The sequence below is a fragment of the Taudactylus pleione genome, unplaced genomic scaffold, assembly GCF_031769625.1.
Source record: "Taudactylus pleione unplaced genomic scaffold, aTauple2 ptg001120l, whole genome shotgun sequence".
Classification (NCBI taxonomy): Eukaryota; Metazoa; Chordata; class Amphibia; order Anura; family Myobatrachidae; genus Taudactylus; species Taudactylus pleione.
This window is the reverse complement of record NW_028285521.1, coordinates 165,152-183,994: the sequence shown is the minus strand read 5'-3', so window position 1 is coordinate 183,994 and position 18,843 is coordinate 165,152. Positions and strand designations below refer to the sequence as shown.

The 18,843-nt window shown below is 44.8% G+C and overlaps 1 protein-coding gene across 1 annotated transcript in view; it reads left to right on the top strand.

Annotated features, from left to right (window-relative positions):
• The first annotated feature begins 7,079 nt into the window (after positions 1-7,079).
• LOC148453680 (uncharacterized) overlaps positions 7,080-18,843 on the top strand; it is a 53,403-nt gene continuing 41,639 nt past the window's right edge. Inside the window, 4 exon segments of the mRNA XM_088461863.1 lie at positions 7,080-7,679; positions 7,798-7,895; positions 8,729-9,167; positions 12,670-14,427. Of these exon segments, the coding sequence (XP_088317989.1) occupies positions 7,574-7,679; positions 7,798-7,895; positions 8,729-9,167; positions 12,670-14,427 (2,401 nt within the window). The 5' untranslated portion in view covers positions 7,080-7,573.

Genomic DNA, 18,843 nt, shown 5'->3' with positions numbered 1-18,843 from the left:
AGTACTGACTCGCGGCACTAGGACCGTGGCTCCGGTAGTGTTAGTGCTTGCTGCCCCTCTCTGGCAGCCAGACAATAACTAGAAAATAGTATACTCTGTACTACGCCATCTCCACCTTTAAAGGGGAGATTGGGCTCCTTATGGTTATAGTTGCTGCCTGGTCCTTCCATTTATACACCTGTTTCTGCTTTGCTGATTCCTCCTGCTGGAGCTGTTGTAACTGGGCAATGCTTTGTGGTGCTTTAGTTCCTGCGTTGTTTGACCCCCGTATTCTGTTTGGTTCACTCTCAGCTTAGTGTGTAATGTGTTCTGTAGCTTGTCGTCACTTGTGTTTTCTTCATTCTTCTGCTATTACTGAAAATAAATCTTCCTCCAGGTCTCAGGCTGAGGGGGTACAGTCGGTATCGCACTGCACGTGTTCCAGGTTAAATGACCTCACGGCTCTTCTCAGCCAGGTAGACGCTGTGCATCTAGCGCCATAGGGGACAAAGCTTCGTGCTAATCTTAAGAGCTGGCAGGAGAGTTGGTGAAAACCGTCTGGTTAAAGAAGTTGGTGCACTCCATTGTGGAACTTACTCAGGAGAAGTCAGACCATCAGCGCCTGGTGCATGACCAGTTCTCCCCTTCCCTTACTGTGTAGTGGCCCCTCCTCCTTGTCCCCTACCCTTACAAACCCCACTGCATCCAGTTGGGATTGTTTCCCAGTTCAGAAGTCTGTCTCCACCTGGGATATTGCCATGCAGCAGACGATGGCCTCCATGACCTTGCCACTAGATAAACTTTGTGAGGTATGTTCATCTGGGCTTCCTCACAAGCATAATGGCTTTGCACGGGTTCAGCCTCCAGATGATTCTGAGCTCTATAAAGTGGAGGAGAGAGGATGAGATTGGATTGATATAGAAGACCCTGTTCCTGGGGTGGGGGACTCTACCACACACCGCGGAGTGAAGGAATTGGCCTTGGCAGTCCGGCATGCTTTCCAGGATGCGGTGGAACCTTCGGTTTCATTGTGGAAAAGTCCAAAGGAAGCTCCTGTTCTTTTTCTTGTGATCTCCCACCTTACAGATATCCTGGGAGAAGCTTGGATAAAGCCTGATAGGCCTTGTGCCGAAGCGCTTCACTTTATCCTATGCCTTTCCAGAAGATGATATGGGTAAGTGGTAGAGCACACCTCGAGTACCCATTCCTCACCTGGCTAAGGCCACTATTATCCCCATTCCTAATGCAGTATCCTTAAAGGACAGCGTGGATTGGTATGTGAGGGGATTGTTAAATCAATCTTTGTCAGTGCTGGGGCATCTCTCTGGCCTGTCTTGGTGGTTCCCTGGGTGAATAAGGCAGCAAAGAAATGGGCTGAGCAACTCTGGTTACAATTTAGTCCATCCATACAATCATAAGTTCCATGGGACAGAACGAGTTTCTTGCTGCCATGAATAAAAGATGCATACTTGCATATCCCAATCTGGAAGTGGCATCACTGTCCCCTCAGATTTGTTGTAGGCAAGGTCATTACCAGTTCAGTGATCTGCCCAGCGGTCTGGCAACAGCTCCTGGGGTATTCACCAAGGTCATGGCTGTAATAGTAATGCACCTCAGATATCGGGATCAGCTCATATCTGGCTGATCTCATCAAGGCCGGCTCAGTAACATTGCTCCGGCTTCCCTTGCAGCTGGCAATATAACGGCATTGATTGGTGATAAAAGTCCAACTCGTCGCATATTTTGGTCCCCCTCCAAAATATAAGCTCATTGGATGGTCGGCAGAATCCATCTGGCGTCCGACTGTTTAGTTGTTAGCCAGCCTCTCATGGAGTTTGTCTGTTTTACTGAATACAGTAGATCTCTTCAGGACCTTTCAATATTTTCTAGTGTAACTTGGACGCTATCTCTGAAGTTCAGACTTTTCTTCATGTCCAACCACGGCGCATGATCTTCCTGAGTCGCCAGGTGTCACATGGTAATCCTGCCGGAGTACACAATCTTTGCCCTCCACAGACAGTTTCTCACCCTGCTGTTTGCCAAGTGGGTGTCTGTTCTGCTCTGCTTGAAGTTGTTGGGCATTTGTAGACCTTTCAGCGGCAACTTCTTACTCCCATTGGTCTTGTGCGAATCCCAACTTGGCGTCTCAAGTGTTTCAGTCGTAGCAAACAACTCTCCTCTCCTTTGGTGGCTCAGGAGCTGCAAACTGGTATAGAGTCGACCTCTGTCAACATGGCAGTGGACCATACTGACCACAGATGCCAGTCTGCAGGGTTGGGGTGCAGTGACATTAGGATCTTTGTATCCAGGGGGTTTGGACTTGGACAGAGGCAAGACTTCCAATAAGCATTTTAGAGTTAAGGGCCATTCATTTTGCTCTCCTTTAGGCACTGTCTCATCTTCAAGAAAGACCATTAAAGATCCAGTCGGGCAAAACTACAGTTGTGGCTTACATCTACCACCAAGACAGAAGATGCAGCTTGATGGGTGGAATGGCACGTGCCAGTGATGTCAGCAGTGTTCATCCCAGGTGTAGACAACTAAGAAGCAGATTTTCTAAGATGGCACAAGGTTCATCCCGGGAAACTATCCTTTTTGGAGATCTTCGAACAACTCCTGACCGATGGGATCAGCCAAAGGGGTGGACTTGATGGCTTCTCGACGCAACCACAAGGTGCTGCTCTACAGCATGTGCATGAGGGATCGAAACGCAAACCTGGTGGATGCAATGACTGTCTCATAGAAGTTCCACTTAGTGTATCTATTATTGCCATTTCCGCTGCTCCCATGCGTGCTGAAAAAAGCAAAAGCCAAGGGCAGTCCCATGATCTTGGTGGCTCCGAACTGGTCAAAACAGTTATGGTACACTGACATTCTCAGCATGGTGATGACTGTCAATCCGATCAGATCTGCTCAGTCATTGCCTGGTTTTCCATCTGAACTTGGCTTTGTTGGTTTTGATGGCATGGCTGTTGAAGCCATGATCTTCTAAGCTAAGGGCCTCTGATCAGTTCACTCAGACCATGATAAAGGCTAGGAAGCCATCCTCGGCAACAAATTATCCTTGCTTTTGGAGTATTTACATCCCATGGTATGAACAGAAGTAGGTCCATACGTCTACATTCAACTAGGCTAGCCAGCTGTCATTTCTGCAGGGCAGCTTGGACAGTGGGATGAAATTATATTCACTGTAGGTTCAGGTTTAGGACCTTTCAATATTTTCTAGTGTAAATTGGACGCTATCTCTGAAGTTCAGACTTTTCTTCAGGGTGTGCTTCATGTCCAACCACCCTTTGTTCCTTCGGTTGAGTTGTGGGATCTCAATTTCATCATGTGCACATTTCAATGGCCGCCTTTTGAACCTCTGGATAATGGAGATCTTAACTTTCTGACCTGAAAAGTGCTGGCCATTTAATCTGCTATGCAAGTCTCGGAGTTGATGCTTTGAGCACCAGACCACCTTTTCAGCTGAAGGTTGTCTACTGGTTTAATCTTATTTTTTTATTCTAGCTCTCAGTGATGACTCATCCTCAGGCAGCAGGGATGATCAGGGCCTTTGTGACGTCAGAGCCTTGTGGATGTATGTGAAGAGATCTACTGTATTCAGTAAAACAGACAAACTCCATGAGAGGCTGGCTAACAAGTAAACAGTCGGAGGCCAGATGGATTCTGCCGACCATCCAATGAGCTTATATTTTGGAGGGGACCATATACCAGATCACCGGAATATTCTACCAAATCGGTTGACTGACTCTTAGGGGGCACAGCACAGTGCTTAGTGAAGAAGTTATGCAAGGCAGCCACATGCTCCTTAATCCATACTTTTACAAAGTTCTACAAATGTAATGAGTTCGTAGACAGAGATGGCAGTTTTGGGTTTAAGATTTTGCACGCAGTCATGAATGAGCATTGTTCCTCCTTAGGAGGCATCTTTGGAACGTCCCTTATGATATCCAGTGTCCCACAGGTATGATGACAGAGAAAATGGGATTTCTGGTACTCACCATTAAATCTGTTTTCATTCCCTCCCTTTCTTTGTTACACTCTGTTTTGACAATCCCTTGTTAGTGTTCTTGTTACGTGTGTGATCTTTCTCCTATGGACTTTTTAAAATAAAAAAATAAGGCACTATGGAATATAGAGGAGGTAGAGGCATCCCACAAACAAGTTTAGTTTGCAGTCGTGCCTGCTCCTTGAACAGCGCCCTCCTCCATCCCAGGTGGATTAAGACAAACGGATTCAACACTGGGTACCAAAATTCTATGATTTAAAAATAAAGTGTAGGTCTGTTTTTTTTTAAGAAATTGCAGAGAAAGCCAAGTTGTCAGTGATTACCGTTTTCTACACCTTCAAAAGGCACTTGGAGACTGGGGGCAACTCTGGCAGGAAGAGGTCTGGCCAACCCAAAGCCGCAACAGAATCAGAAAACAAGTTTGAGAGTCAACAGCTTGCGTGGTAGGTGGCTGATAGGACAACAGCTTCTAGTCCAGCTCATCACTGGTCAAACTAAGCAAGTCACTGGTTGAGTATCAGTAAGAAAACTATTGCTAAGAGAGCAGTGTAGGAAAAGGAGGCTTGCCTGGGCCATGAAGGACCACCAGTGGACTACTGAAGACTGGAAGAAGTTCTTATGGAATGATGAATCAATATGTGCAATCTTGTCACACAGGGTTTCTGTGTGCTGAGTTGAGTAGGTGAAAGGACGGTTCCTTAGTGTGTGACACCAATTGTCAAACATGTAGGAAGTGTGATGGCCTGGGGCTCTTTGCTGGATCCTGAGTTTGGTGACTTCTAGAAAAAGAATAAGACAATAGGCCTCAAATCATGGTATGGCCGCACAGTCTCCAGACGCACCCCATCAGGCTGGTTTGGGTGCAAGCAAAGCCATCTACAGGTGCAGCACATCTGTGGGAGCTTCTGCAGTAGTGTTGGGAAGAACTTTCTAAGCAGTATTGTAGGAAGATGTCATGTGTGTGATTGGCCATTATATCTGTTAAAAGCGGCTACTCTGAAGAGTCAGAAATTGACATTAAATGATATTACCATAAATGATTCTAATTACATTATCTCCTTTTTGTTTCTTTGTTCAATGATTTATTTCAGAGTGGAGGGAGACAGCAAAGTGGGATATTCTAAAGCCTTTTACCCGCAGTGTATCTGGTGTTGTCTGTTTTGTAGGGTGAGCCAATTGCAGGCCGTGTGCACGTCAGTGGGATGAGTATATAGTTCTGTGAGCTGTGGCCCTGATTCAGAGCCGATCGCTCTGAATCAGCGCCGGGCTTTTTTTTTTTTTTTTTTAACGGCCTCCTAGCCGCTCGCATAGCTGTGGATGACCACCCACAGCTATAGCGAGCGGCCAGGAAGATGGTTGTGATGGTCAAGACCATCGCGACCATCGGGCTTGTGACGAGACCCTTGTGGTAGGGTCTCATTGCCGCAAGCCCCAGAGAGGTTTCGGCTCTACCAGAGCCGAAATCCATGTCAGTGGGGCCGGCCCCAGACGGAGGCGTTCACATGGGAATGCCTCCGTTTGGGCAGCCACTCCCCCGGCCCGCCCACCAAAGGGGGCATGCTGTCACTCAACATCGACAGCACGCCCCCTTTGATGCGAGACCCAGAGCGACGGAGTGCCCGTCGCTATCCGGTTCTCGCGCATTGCGCACGACAGCCGGCTCTGTCGTGCGCATGCGCACTGGCCCACCATGGACCCGGTTGCGAGCGCACAGCACTTGCGACCGGGTCTGAATCAGGCCCTGTGTGTATAATGCTGTTTCTCAGCTTTTCTATGTATGGTCATCGTATCATCTCCAATCGTCTTCGTGATTATACCCATATATGGTCATCCTGTAACCTCCAATCTGCATCATAAGTGATTATACCCATATATGGTCATCCTATAACCTCCAATCAGCATCGTAAGTGATTATACCCATATATGGTGATCGTATAATCTTCAATCATCAAGTGATTATGCCCATATATGGTCATTGTATCATCTCCAATCATCAAGTGATTATACCCATATATGGTCATCCTATAACCTCCAATCATCATGAAGTGATTATGCCCATATATGGTGATCGTATAATCATCATCATAAGTGATTATACCCATATATGGTCATCCTATAACATCCAATCATCATAAGTGATTATACCCATATATGGTCATACTATAACCTCCAATCATCATAAGTGATTATACCCATATATGGTGATCGTATAATCTCCATTCATGATAAGTGATAATACCCATATATGGTCATCCTATAACCTCCAATCATCATCATAAGTGATTACACCCATATATGGTCATGCTATAACCTCCAATCATCATAAGTGATTATACCCATATATGGTCATCCTATAACCTCCAATCATCATAAGTGATTACACCCATATATGGTCATCCTATAACCTCCAATCATCATAAGTGATTACACCCATATATGGTCATCCTATAAACTCCAATCATCATCATTATAAGTGATTATACCCATATATGGTGATCGTATAATCTTCAATCATCACCAAGTGATTATACACATATATGGTCATGCTATAACCGCCAATCATAAGTGATTATACCCATCTACCGTCATCCTATAACCTCCAATCATCATCTTAATTGATTATACCCATATATGGTCATCCTATAACCTCCAATCATCACTATAAGTGATTATACCCATATATGGTCATGCTATAACCTCCAATCATCATCATAAGTGATTATACCCATATATGGTCATCCAATTCCTCCAATCATCATCGTAAGTGATTATACCTATATATGGTCATGCTATATCCTCCAATCATCATAAGTGATTATACCCATGTATGGTGATTGTATAATCTCCATTCATGATAAGTGATTATACCTATATATGGTCATCCTATAACCTCCAATCATCATAAGGGATTAGACCCATATATGGTCATCCTATAACCTCCAATCATCATCACTATAAGTGATTATACCCATATATGGTCATGCTATAACCTCCAATCATCATCATAAGTGATTATACCCATATATGGTCATCCAATTCCTCCAATCATCATCGTAAGTGTTTATACTTAGATATATGGTCATGCTATATCCTCCAATCATCATAAGTGATTATACCCATATATGGTGATTGTATAATCTCCATTCATGATAAGTGATTATACCTATATATGGTCATCCTATAACCTCCAATCATCATAAGGGATTAGACCCATATATGGTCATGCTATAACCTCCAATCATCATCGTAAGTGATTATACCCATATATGGGCATCCTATAACCTCCAATCATCATCGTAAGTGATTATACCCATATATGGGCATCCTATAACCTCCAATCATCATAAGTGATTATGCCCATATATGGTTATCCTATAATCTACATCCTATAATCTACAATCGTCTTCGTAAATGTAAGAGCCAATGAATAATAAGAGATCTTGTTACAGGTTTATTGGGTGAGCAAATGTATTAAAAATGACGTTGGTTATGTTATCAATAACTGATTAATAAATAATGAAATCAATAAAACTAGTTGATGACTGTATCATTGTGTGTGTCAGGTTCCTATAAGGTGTCAGGATGTCACTGTCTATGTCTCCATGCAGGAGGGGGGAGTATATAGAGGAACACAGGGGTCTGTACAAGGACGTGATGATGGAGAATCACCAGCCCCTCACATCACTGGGTAAGAGGAGACTGTCATTTATTGTACAGGGGAGAGCATGTACGGGGGCCCGTATATATACACACCCCCTGATAATCACATATATACAATGTACTCAGTCACTGTTTGTCTCCTACAGATGGACCCAGTAACAGAAATACCCCAGAGAGATGTCCCCATCCTCTTTATTCCCAGGACTGTACAGAGGAGAATTACAGGATCCCACAGGAGCATCATGTAGGTGTGATTTAGGGTCTCACCAATATACCAAAGTTACTGTCAGAATTCAGTAACAGTCAGAATACTCATGGGATAGTAGTATGTAAAGGTAATGGTAGGTGGTGTCACCGTACTGTGGCATCTTGGAAATGCCCAGACCTGCATCAGTTGTAATCTGACGTCTCGTAAGATGAACACCGGCTAGACTGCTCATGGCAAGGCAACGAAAATTGACTGGTAACTGCTATGTTGTATTGCTTAATAACCATTTGCAGCCCTTCATGTTCCCCCACACCAAGATGGAATATTCCAGCAGGATAATGCACCATGTCATCAGTCCCATGTTGTCCAGAATTGGTTTGAGGAGCATTCTGGAGAGTTCTGACGAATGGTGTGGCCACCACGTTTGCCCAATATGAACCCAATTGAGCATTTATGAGACGTGGAGGTGAAGTACATTCATACCCAAGACCCTACAAATAGGGAGCTGTGGGAAGCTATCCAGATGGTCAACATCTCTGCAGAGGTTTTCCGTCCACATGTGGAATCAATGCCACGTTGAGTTGCTGCTCTTTGCCGTGCTAGACGGGGGTCCTACACAATACTAGGCACCTATCCCATGAATTTTGCTTCTAATTGTAGAATTTTTGCTTCTAATTATATTAACAAAGACAACTACCGCACAGGTTCGTATTGACAACCACCAACTGGATATATTTGTATATTATAATATTAAATATAATATCTCAGGGGTGTGCTACCTGCTACCAATTTGCTTCTAATTATATTTATTGTTTAATCTCTTACTGAAATCAGAAATTATTAATGTATTTTTTTGCTCATTTATATAGTGTGAAGTCCTCTTGAATGATAAAGTAAAAGATTCAGAGGGAGAAGAGACATATGTGACTGATATAAATGCAGAAGATATAGAGGGAGAAGAGACGTATGTGACTGATATGAAGGCAGAAGATATAGAGGGAGAAGAGACGTATGTGACTGATATAAAGGCAGAAGATATAGAGGGAGAAGAAGAGACGTATGTGACTGATATAAAGGCAGAAGATATAGAGGGAGAAGAAGAGACGTATGTGACTGATATGAAGGCAGAAGATACAGAGAGGGAAAAAGAAACGTATGTGACTGATATAAAGGCAGAAGATATAGAGGGAGAAAAAGAGACGTATGTGACTGATATAAAGGCAGAAGATATAGAGGAAGAAGTAGAGACGTATGTGAGGGGTGATCAGCAGTATAAGGAGGAGGAAATCCCTACAGATATCAGCACTGGTGAGTAATAAACACTTATTACAGGAAAAATTCACATATTCTCCCAGGGCACCATGATGACACTGTGTAGCATTGTTGTCTCACAGTGCTGCGTTTGATTCTGACCAGGGCGTTATGTGTGTGGGGTTTGTTTGTTCCAGTTTTGAGTAGATTACCTTCCCCAATCCAAAAATATACTGAAATGTTTATTGAATTTTGACGACATGTGCGTTAGGGAATTTAGATAGTAAACTCCAATGGGTTTGAGACATGTGCATAAATACAAATAAACCATAATAATACGGCACTATATAAATAAACCATAATCACTCGGTACAATAATCTCGTTTTCTACACCCTTTTCAGCTCCTATTAGACTCCTGCTCTACCCCTCACATCATGTCACTGTGTGTTACCAGCCCAGAGATCTGACCAGTCTCCTCCCCACACTCTCTGGTGTATCTTATACATCAGGAGCCATCAGTCCCTATTATACTCCTGCTCTCCTCCTCACATCGTGTTACTGTGTATTACCAGCCCAGAGATCTGACCAGTTTCCGCCTCCCCACACTCTCTAGTGTATCTCATACATCAGGAGCCATCAGCCCCTATTATACTCCTGCTCTCCCTCTCACATCATGTCACTGTGTGGCACCAGTCCCTGGTAGGGAGTGTAAGAGTTAAGGCTCCAAAACAGATGCAGAATATTTCCACCACTGAAACACCACCTCAACATCACCAGATCCTTAAGGACCCAGTGGAGGACTTGTATGCGCATGACACCCTACAATATGTCATCTCCAAATGAATCTCTAGGCCTCTTCATTGCTGAGAAACATCCAGAGAGGCCCAGATGCACCAAATTTGGGGTATGGAAGGACATACTCCTCTCTCAAATGCTCATTCCCAGTTTTAACAGCCACGCCCCTGGTTTCTGAGGAAGCCATCCCATGGAGCTCAACTGGGTAATTACTACCTTAGTACCCACATAATAGTTCTGAACTATTCCGGGCACCGACCACCCAGTCAGGGGTCCCTGAGGCTGACTTGTAGAAATGGTTCCTTGCTTCAGTATGACTCCACCCTGCTTCTCTAGGACACTCCCTCACAGCACTAGTGCCTCTCAAAGCCAGAGACCTCAAAACAGAATTTGGTGGCCCCTTAAAATGAACTGCCTTCAATTTTGAGGGGCCACAGCTCCTCAATACTGGGCCCTAGGTGCACCAAGCTTAGAGGAATGAAAACTGGGACTGCACCCTTTCGAAGAAATTTGGACTTGTTTTTAGGAGCAGTCCCCACAGTTTGTGGAAAATTTTAATAGTACCCCCCTGTTATCTTAATGGGGGAATGCCACAGAACACCAGGAACCAGTGGCGTAACTGCCGTAGGTGCTGCTGCTATGGGGCCAGGACTAATCCGGGGACCGGCACTGCCCCTGCACCTATGGTGCCAGGCCTCGGTCCGTGTCACCCCTCCCGCACCCTCTTCACTCCCCTCTCCATGCTTTACCTGCTCATTGCTAGCGGCCCCCATTCCGTGTTGCGTCCTGGTCGGCTCCCCTTCATTGACTGATATTGCATCAGTCAGTGAGGAGAGAGGAGCTGGCCGGGAGAGGCGGTGTGCCTGCCCTGCGCACCGAGACCATGGAACAGGTAAGTCAAGGAGGGGTAAGTGAGGTGGGTGCGGGGGGCGCAGCCCAAGTGGTGGGGCTGTGAAAAGTTTGCTGTGTGGGCCCCCTAGGTCTAGTTACGCCCCTGCCAGGAACTGCTCAACCCTTATGGAGCTGAGCCGAGTGTCTATTACCCCACTACCCGGAAAGCAGTTCTGAACATTTCCAGGCACTGCTAATCCAATTAGGAGCCCCTTGGACCTTCATACCCAATAATTATCTTGTAGCAACAGTTCCTGGATTCACTATGACTTAACCCCCTACTCTCTGAAACACTTCAACATCTACCCTCTGGAACACTTCAACATGTTGCTCGAGCCTCTGAAAGCCAGGGACCCCAGATTTTAGGATAGGCACACCCTTTGGTGAAAAATATAGGAGACACCACTCAACACAAGAGGCATGGGTACAACAAACTTGGGGAGAGGGAGCGGTGGGCACTCCTCTCTCCAATTCTCCACTCCTTTGGCAACTTTATGCCCGCCTCTCGCATTTTGGTGATGAAGAGGCCGCAGGAGAAGACATTCCAGTTCTCTATAAGGGCACCTGAGGGAACCAGCATTCCACAAAGTGCTCTAGATTCTCCTAGACCACCCAGGGAAATTTAAGTGCAATTTTCTTATAAATACTTAACTCACATGTAATAATGTAGAATATTTATATACACCGCTATACTCTGTGCTCAGTATTCCCATCTGCACTGCCGCCCAGGACACCTCTATCCCAGATACAGTGTCTCGCATATATATTAGGTACATTATTATATATAAATACCGGTACACACTTTATTCTGATACACTGGCTTTAACCAGTACAGCACCTGTGGTACGGTAAGATACTTTCCCAGTCATCACGTTCTTTGTACTGCCATCAGCACTGGGAGGGTGCTGGGAGCTACCCTCCTGGTCGCCAGTAGATGGGTTCCTTCGCCTATAGCCGGTACCATGTTCTCAGAGCTGAACACCCCCACTCCTGAGCATCATATCATCCCTACAACATTCACAAAGCAATCGCGTGCGCAGTGCGACTTACACCCATGCACAATGGCAAATAATCTCCCCGTCTGCATACATTTCGGCATTACGTCTACTGTATCACGCCATCAGTGTCCTCACTTTCCTCAGAGCTGGGACTTAAACTATTCACTCTCTGCAGCCGCCGGGGGGTGGTCTGGGCTGCGGCACACACAAATTCAATACCTGGTGCCTAGCGCCAAATGGTTAATTTGAAAACGGCGCTTCGCCGTCAGTGATAACCAATTCAGTGCTATGGCTACTACGGTGGAAGCAGCGGAGTCGGCAAAGCTAACTCACAACAGTCCTAGTGTGCAAACAACCTGGCCTACCACTGGGTGTAGTGCACCAACACAACCTTGTAATAGATGAGGCTACTTAATATGAAGGATGTGCTGCAGTTGCAGATGAGAACAGAGAAACAGCAACACATCGTAGGACAAGGAAAGTAGAAAGAAGCACAACCTCCTGGCTCTATGGGAAATGGTGAAACAAATTACAGCCTCCTACAGAGATATAGCCTAAATGCTTACGTGAGTGATGGACCTAATGCCGTCACCCTTTGCCTATATCTTGAGAACCAGGTGAAAGTTCCCAAGAAGTAGGAGGCACTGATTGGCTGAGACTGTCTTAACACCTGGTGTCTATTTAGACATTGTCTACCTTTTTACTGTAGATCTTTCAATCCACCTCCATTATGTTTGAGTGTGAACGGTAGAAGTCCAAAGTGTCCCTCATTATGTTGTACTAAGCACAAACTTATGGGAATAGGGGTGAGATAAATAATGATTAATGACACCTTTGCTGTGGGATAACTAGATAACTATTTTATTTCTACCAGATGGACACAATACAAGGAAGACCTCGGAGGGACATCTCGTTTGGTCTGCAGAATATAAAGTAAAAGATGAGAACGTCACGCTCCAGTCTCCAGAAGAAAACCTAAATATACATTCATCACTTCACAGTGCAGATATATCATCTGATCCCTCTATTCTTGAGGAATGTACTTCTGGTAACTCGCATATTGCTGCGCATAGTACAGATCATAGCGGTGATACAGTCACTTCCTCTTCTGAGTGTGGGAAAAGTTCTACAGATAACCTAGCTATTGTTACAAATGAGAGATGTCACACAAATGAGAGGTCATTTCCATGTTCTGAATGTGAGAAATTTTTTACACATAAATCATTTCTTATTATACATATGAGAAGTCACACAGTTGAGAAACCATTTCCATGCTCTGAGTGTGGGAAATGTTTTGCAGAGAAATCACATCTTGTTATACATGAGAGAAGTCACACAGGTGAGAAACCATTTCCGTCTTCTGAGTGTAGGAAATGTTTTACACAGAAATCACAGCTTGTTATACATCAGAGAAATCACACAAGTGAGAAGCAATTCCCATGCTCTCAGTGTGGGAAATGTTTTGCACAGAAATCAAATCTGGTTACACATCAAAGAACTCACACAGGTGAGAAACCATTTCCATGCTCTAAGTGTGGGAAATGTTTTACACAGAAATCCCAGCTGGTTACACATGAGAGAACTCACACAGGTGAGAAACCATTTCCATGTTCTAAATGTTCAAAACGTTTTGCACATAAATCAGCTCTTGTTACACATCAGAGAAGTCACACAGGTGAGAAACAATTTCCATGCTCTCAGTGTGGGAAATGTTTTACACAGAAATCATCTCTTGTTATACATGAGAGAAGTCACACAGGTGAGAAGCCATTTCCATGTTCTGAGTGTGGGAAATGTTTTACAAATAAATCAGAGCTTGTAATACATCAGAGAAGTCACACAGGTGAGAAACCATTTCCATGTTCTGAGTGTGGGAAATGTTTTACACAGAAATCAGATCTTATTATACATGAGAGAATACATACAGGTGAGAAACCATTTCCGTGTTCTGAGTGTGGGAAATGTTATACAAGCAAATCACATCTTTTTACACATGAGAAAAGTCACACAGGTGAGAAACCATTTCCATGTTCTGAGTGTGGGAAATGGTTTGCACAGAAATCACAGCTTGTAATACATGAGAGACGTCACACAGGTGAGAAACAATTCCCATGTTCTGAGTGTGGGAAATGTTTTCCACAGAAATCATCTCTTGTTACACATCAGAGAACTCACACAGGTGAGAAACCATTTACATGCTCTGAGTGTGGGAAATGTTTTGCACAGAAATCCCAGCTGGTTACACATCAGAGAAGTCACACAGGTGAGAAGCCATTTCCATGTACTGAGTGTGAGAAATGTTTTACAAATAAATCAGATCTGGTTATACATCAGAGAAGTCACACAGGTGAGAAACCATTTCCATGTTCTGAGTGTGGGAAATGTTTTACAAAGAAATCAGCTCTTGTTATACATGAGAGAAGTCACACAGGTGAGAAACCATTTCCATGTTATGAGTGTGGGAAATGTTTTGCACATAAATCAGCTCTTGTTACACATCAGAGAAGTCACACAGGTGAGAAACCATTTCCATGCTCTGAGTGTGGGAAATGTTATACAAAGAAATCAGATCTTGTTACACATCAGAGAAGTCACTGAAAGAAAAGATTTCCATGTTCTGAGTGTGGGAAGTGTCATTTTAATATTCTGAATGTGAGAGATGTTATACACACAAATCAGCTCTTATACATTAGAAAGTCACAATTGAATTTCCTCAAGTGGTAGACTTGAAACAGGGTTGTGTTTAATATTTTACATATAAGAAAACGAATGACATTGTGTATATAGCACCTTTCTCCCAATAGGATGCAAAGCACCTTGCATTTTGGTATGAGAAAGAAGACATTTTAAATGTGCACAGTAGCTAGTGGTTACTCACATTCAGCCATTCACCATTGGAGCTTACAATCTATTTCCATATCACGCACTTAATCCATCAGTCTGCTTTTGAAAGCTGTGGGAGAAAACCAGAGTAACCAGTGGTAGCCCATGCATAAAGAGAACCTCAAAGCTCCAAACAATTAGGTCCTTGGTGGGAATAGCTAAGGAACCCTCCCACTAACATAAAACTCCTCCCCAGTGTTGCCCTTTGACTGATAGTGGACAAGGGAGGAGGTGGCTGAGCCTCTACCAGCAGCTGCAGAACTAGTGAGGCTGAGCCGCCTGTATCTGAGGTCACTCTCACCATTGGCATTAGAATACGGCTGTACCACTGGACTGTCCATTTCAATCGGCGCGGTGAATTACACTGCACTGGGCCTCGGCTAACCCAGATCCATTGGCGTGGCCGTCTACTTCAGCGGAGAGACGGCCCGTGAAGTTATCATGTACAGTGGACCGGCTACACAGCCGGAGACATATCCACTGCAGCTCATCCTCCTCCCATCTGAGGGTGGGCTCCTTGTCCTTGAGTCCTTTTGCTGAATGATAATAGGTGCAGTTTGGTTTACTTGCAGCCCCCTGGGTTGGAGAATTATAACAAATCTGAGATATTAGAAGTGCTGCTACTGCTGTACCTCAGTTTCGTTTAACATTTGGTCAAATCTGGCTTTCAATGGGGATGTAGTTATTATACCTACAATCGGGATGTCGATTGACGAAAAACCTGCGCTAGAATCCTGACAACTGGATCCGTTAGCTTTTAGACGCGTGGGAGGGAGAGTTAGTTTTAGGCCCCCCAGAAGGTTAGGGTTAGGCTGTGGGAAGGGGGAGGTAAGGGTTAGGCTGCGGGAGAGGTTAGAGTTAGGCTGCGGGAGGGGGGAGGTTTGGGGTTAGGCTAATGGAGGGGGAGAATAGGGTGATGCTGCGGGAGGGGGGAGGTTTGGGGTTAGGCTGTGAGAGGGGGTTGGTTTGGGGTTAGACTGTGGGAGGGGGGGAGGTTAGGGGTTAGTCTGTGGGAGGGGGGAGGTTAGGGTTAGGCTGTGGGAGGAGGGAGGTTTGGGGTTAGGCTGCGGGAGGGGTGAGGCTACGGGACGGGGGAGGTTTAGGCTAGACTGCAGGAGGGGTGAGGTTATGGTGAGGCTGCGGGAGGAGTGAGGTTTGGTGTTAGGCTGCGGGAGGGAGGTTTGGGGTGAGGCTGCGGTAGCGGGGAGGTTTGGGTTAGACCACGGGAGGGGTGTGGTTAGAGTGAGGCACTAAAAGGGGGAGGGTGCAGAAAAAGGGTTAAGGAGAGGGTTTGGATGCTTACCTAACCCCTGTCAGGATACTGAGCATCGGGATGACAGCCGGGCATCCCATACCCAGCCCTTTCCATATATGACTCCTATGTCACTGGATATTTTTTATCCATTCACTACAGTTATAAGTTGGTTATAAAACTAAACATAAATGTATTCCTGCTGAAAGATTTGTATTATCACACACAGACATTGTGGACTCAAATATATACATGTATATATACACTACATGAAAACTGTCTTATTTATCAAATGAGTTGTAAAATGAATAGAACATATAGTCTAGACATTGGCAAGGTTAGAAATAATGATTTTTATTTGAAATAATAATTTTGTCCTTCAAACTTTGCTTTCGTGAAAGAATGCTCCTTCTGCAGCAGTTACAGAATTGCAGACCTTATTAATCTTTTCCTTTTATTGGCCAGTCTCAGATATGGCTTTTTCTTTGCCACTCTGCCTAGAAGGCCAGCATCCCGGAGTCGTCTCTTCACTGTAGACGTTGACACTGGCGTTTTGCGGGTACCATTTAATGAAGCCGCCAGTTGAGGACTTGTGAGGCGTCTATTTCTCAAACTAGAGACTCTAATGTACTTGTCTTCTTGCACAGTTGTGCACCGGGGCCTCCTGCTTCTCTTTCTACTCTGGTTAGAGCCTGTTTGTGCTGTTCTCTGAAGGGAGCAGTACACACCGTTGTAGGAAATGTTCAGTTTCTTGGCAATTTCTTGCATGGAATAGCCTTCATTTCTAAGAACAGTCTGTCGAGTTTCACATGAAAGTTCTCTTTTTCTGGCCATTTGGAGAGTATAATTGAACCCACAATTGTGATGCTCCAGATACTCAACTAGCTCAAAGGAAGGACAGTTTTATAGCTTCTCTAATGAGCAAACCCGTTTTCAGCTGTGCTAACATAATTGTACAAGGTTTTTCTAATCATCCATTAATCTACTAACGCGTTTAGCAAACACAATGTATCATTAGGACACTGGAGTGATGGTTGCTGGAAATGGGCCTCTAGACACCTATGTAGATATTTCTTTAAAAAAACAGATGTTTGCAGCTAATATAGCCATTTACCACATTAACAATGTATAGAGTGTATTTCTGATTAATTTCCTGTTATCTTCATTGAAAAAAAAACATTCTGTCAAAAATAAGGAAATTGACCCCAAACTTTTGAACAGTTGTGTGTGTGTGTATATATTATATGTGATGCATACATGCTGATAATATATATGTGATAAAAGGAAATTTTGATATTTCAATATCTACAGATTGATATTATAATACAAATGTACATACAAGCAATTATATGTATTAAACACCATCATTAATTAACATTGATTAAGTCCATTTGTGGTTACAGCGCTTCCCACTTTCTTTCCTATACTCTTTATGTGTGACCCTGTGTATGTGTGAGAGCTGCTGTGAGTGTGACCCTGTGTATGTGTGAGAGCTGCTGTGAGTGTGACCCTGTGTATGTGTGAGAGCTGCTGTGAGTGTGACCCTGTGTATGTGTGAGAGCTGCCGTGAGTGTGACCCTGTGTATGTGTGAGCTGCTGTGAGTGTGACCCTGTGTATGTGTGAGAGCTGCTGTGAGTGTGACCCTGTGTATGTGTGAGAGCTGCTGTGAGTGTGACCCTGTATATGTGAGAGCTGCTGTGAGTGTGACCCTGTGTATGTGTGAGAGCTACTGTGAGTGTGACCCTGTGTATGTGAGAGCTGCTGTGAGTGTGACCCTGTGTATGTGAGAGATGCTGTGAGTGTGACCCTGTGTATGTGTGAGAGCTGCTGTGAGTGTGACCCTGTGTATGTGAGAGCTGCTGTGAGTGTGACCCTGTGTATGTGAGAGCTGCTGTGAGTGTGACCCTGTGTATGTGTGAGAGCTGCAGTGAGTGTGACCCTGTGTATGTGAGAGCTGCTGTGAGTGTGACCCTGTGTATGTGTGATGGCTGCTGTGAGTGTGACCCTGTGTATGTGTGAGAGCTGCTGTGAGTGTGACCCTGTGTATGTGTGAGGGCTGCTGTGAGCGTGACCCTGTGTATGTGTGAGAGATGCTGTGAGTGACCCTGTGTATGTGTGAGAGATGCTGTGAGTGTGACCCTGTGTATGTGTGAGAGATGCTGTGAGTGTGACCCTGTGTATGTGTGAGAGCTGCTGTGAGTGTGACCCTGTGTATGTGTGAGAGCTGCTGTGAGTGTGACCCTGTGTATGTGTGAGGTGCTGTGAGTGTCACCCTGTGTATGTGTGAGAGCTGCTGTGAGTGTGAGCCTGTGTATGTCTGAGAGATGCTGTGAGTGTGACCCTGTGTATGTGTGAGAGCTGCTGTGAGTGTGACCCTGTGTATGTGTGAGAGCTGCTGTGAGTGTGACCCTGTGTATGTGTGAGAGCTGCTGTGAGTGTGACCCTGTGTATGTGTGAGAGCTGTGAGCGTGACCCTGTGTATGTGTGAGAGCTGCTGTGATTGTGACCCTGTGTATGTGTGAGAGATGCTGTGAGTGACCCTGTGTATGTGTGAGCTGCTGTGAGTGTGACCCTGTGTATGTGTGATAGCTGCTGTGAGTGTGACCCTGTGTATGTGTGAGAGCTGCTGTGAGTGTGACCCTGTGTATGTGTGAGAGCTGCTGTGATTGTGACCCTGTGTATGTGTGAGAGATGCTGTGAGTGACCCTGTGTATGTGTGAGAACAGCTGTGAGTGTGACCCTGTGTATGTGTGAGAGCTGCTGTGAGTATGACCCTGTGTATGTGTGATAGGTGCTGTGAGTGTGACCCTGTGTATGTGTGAGAGGCTGCTGTGAGTGTGACCCTGTGTATGTGTGAGATCTGCTGTGAGTGTGACCCTGTGTATGTGTGAGAGCTGCTGTGAGTGTGACCC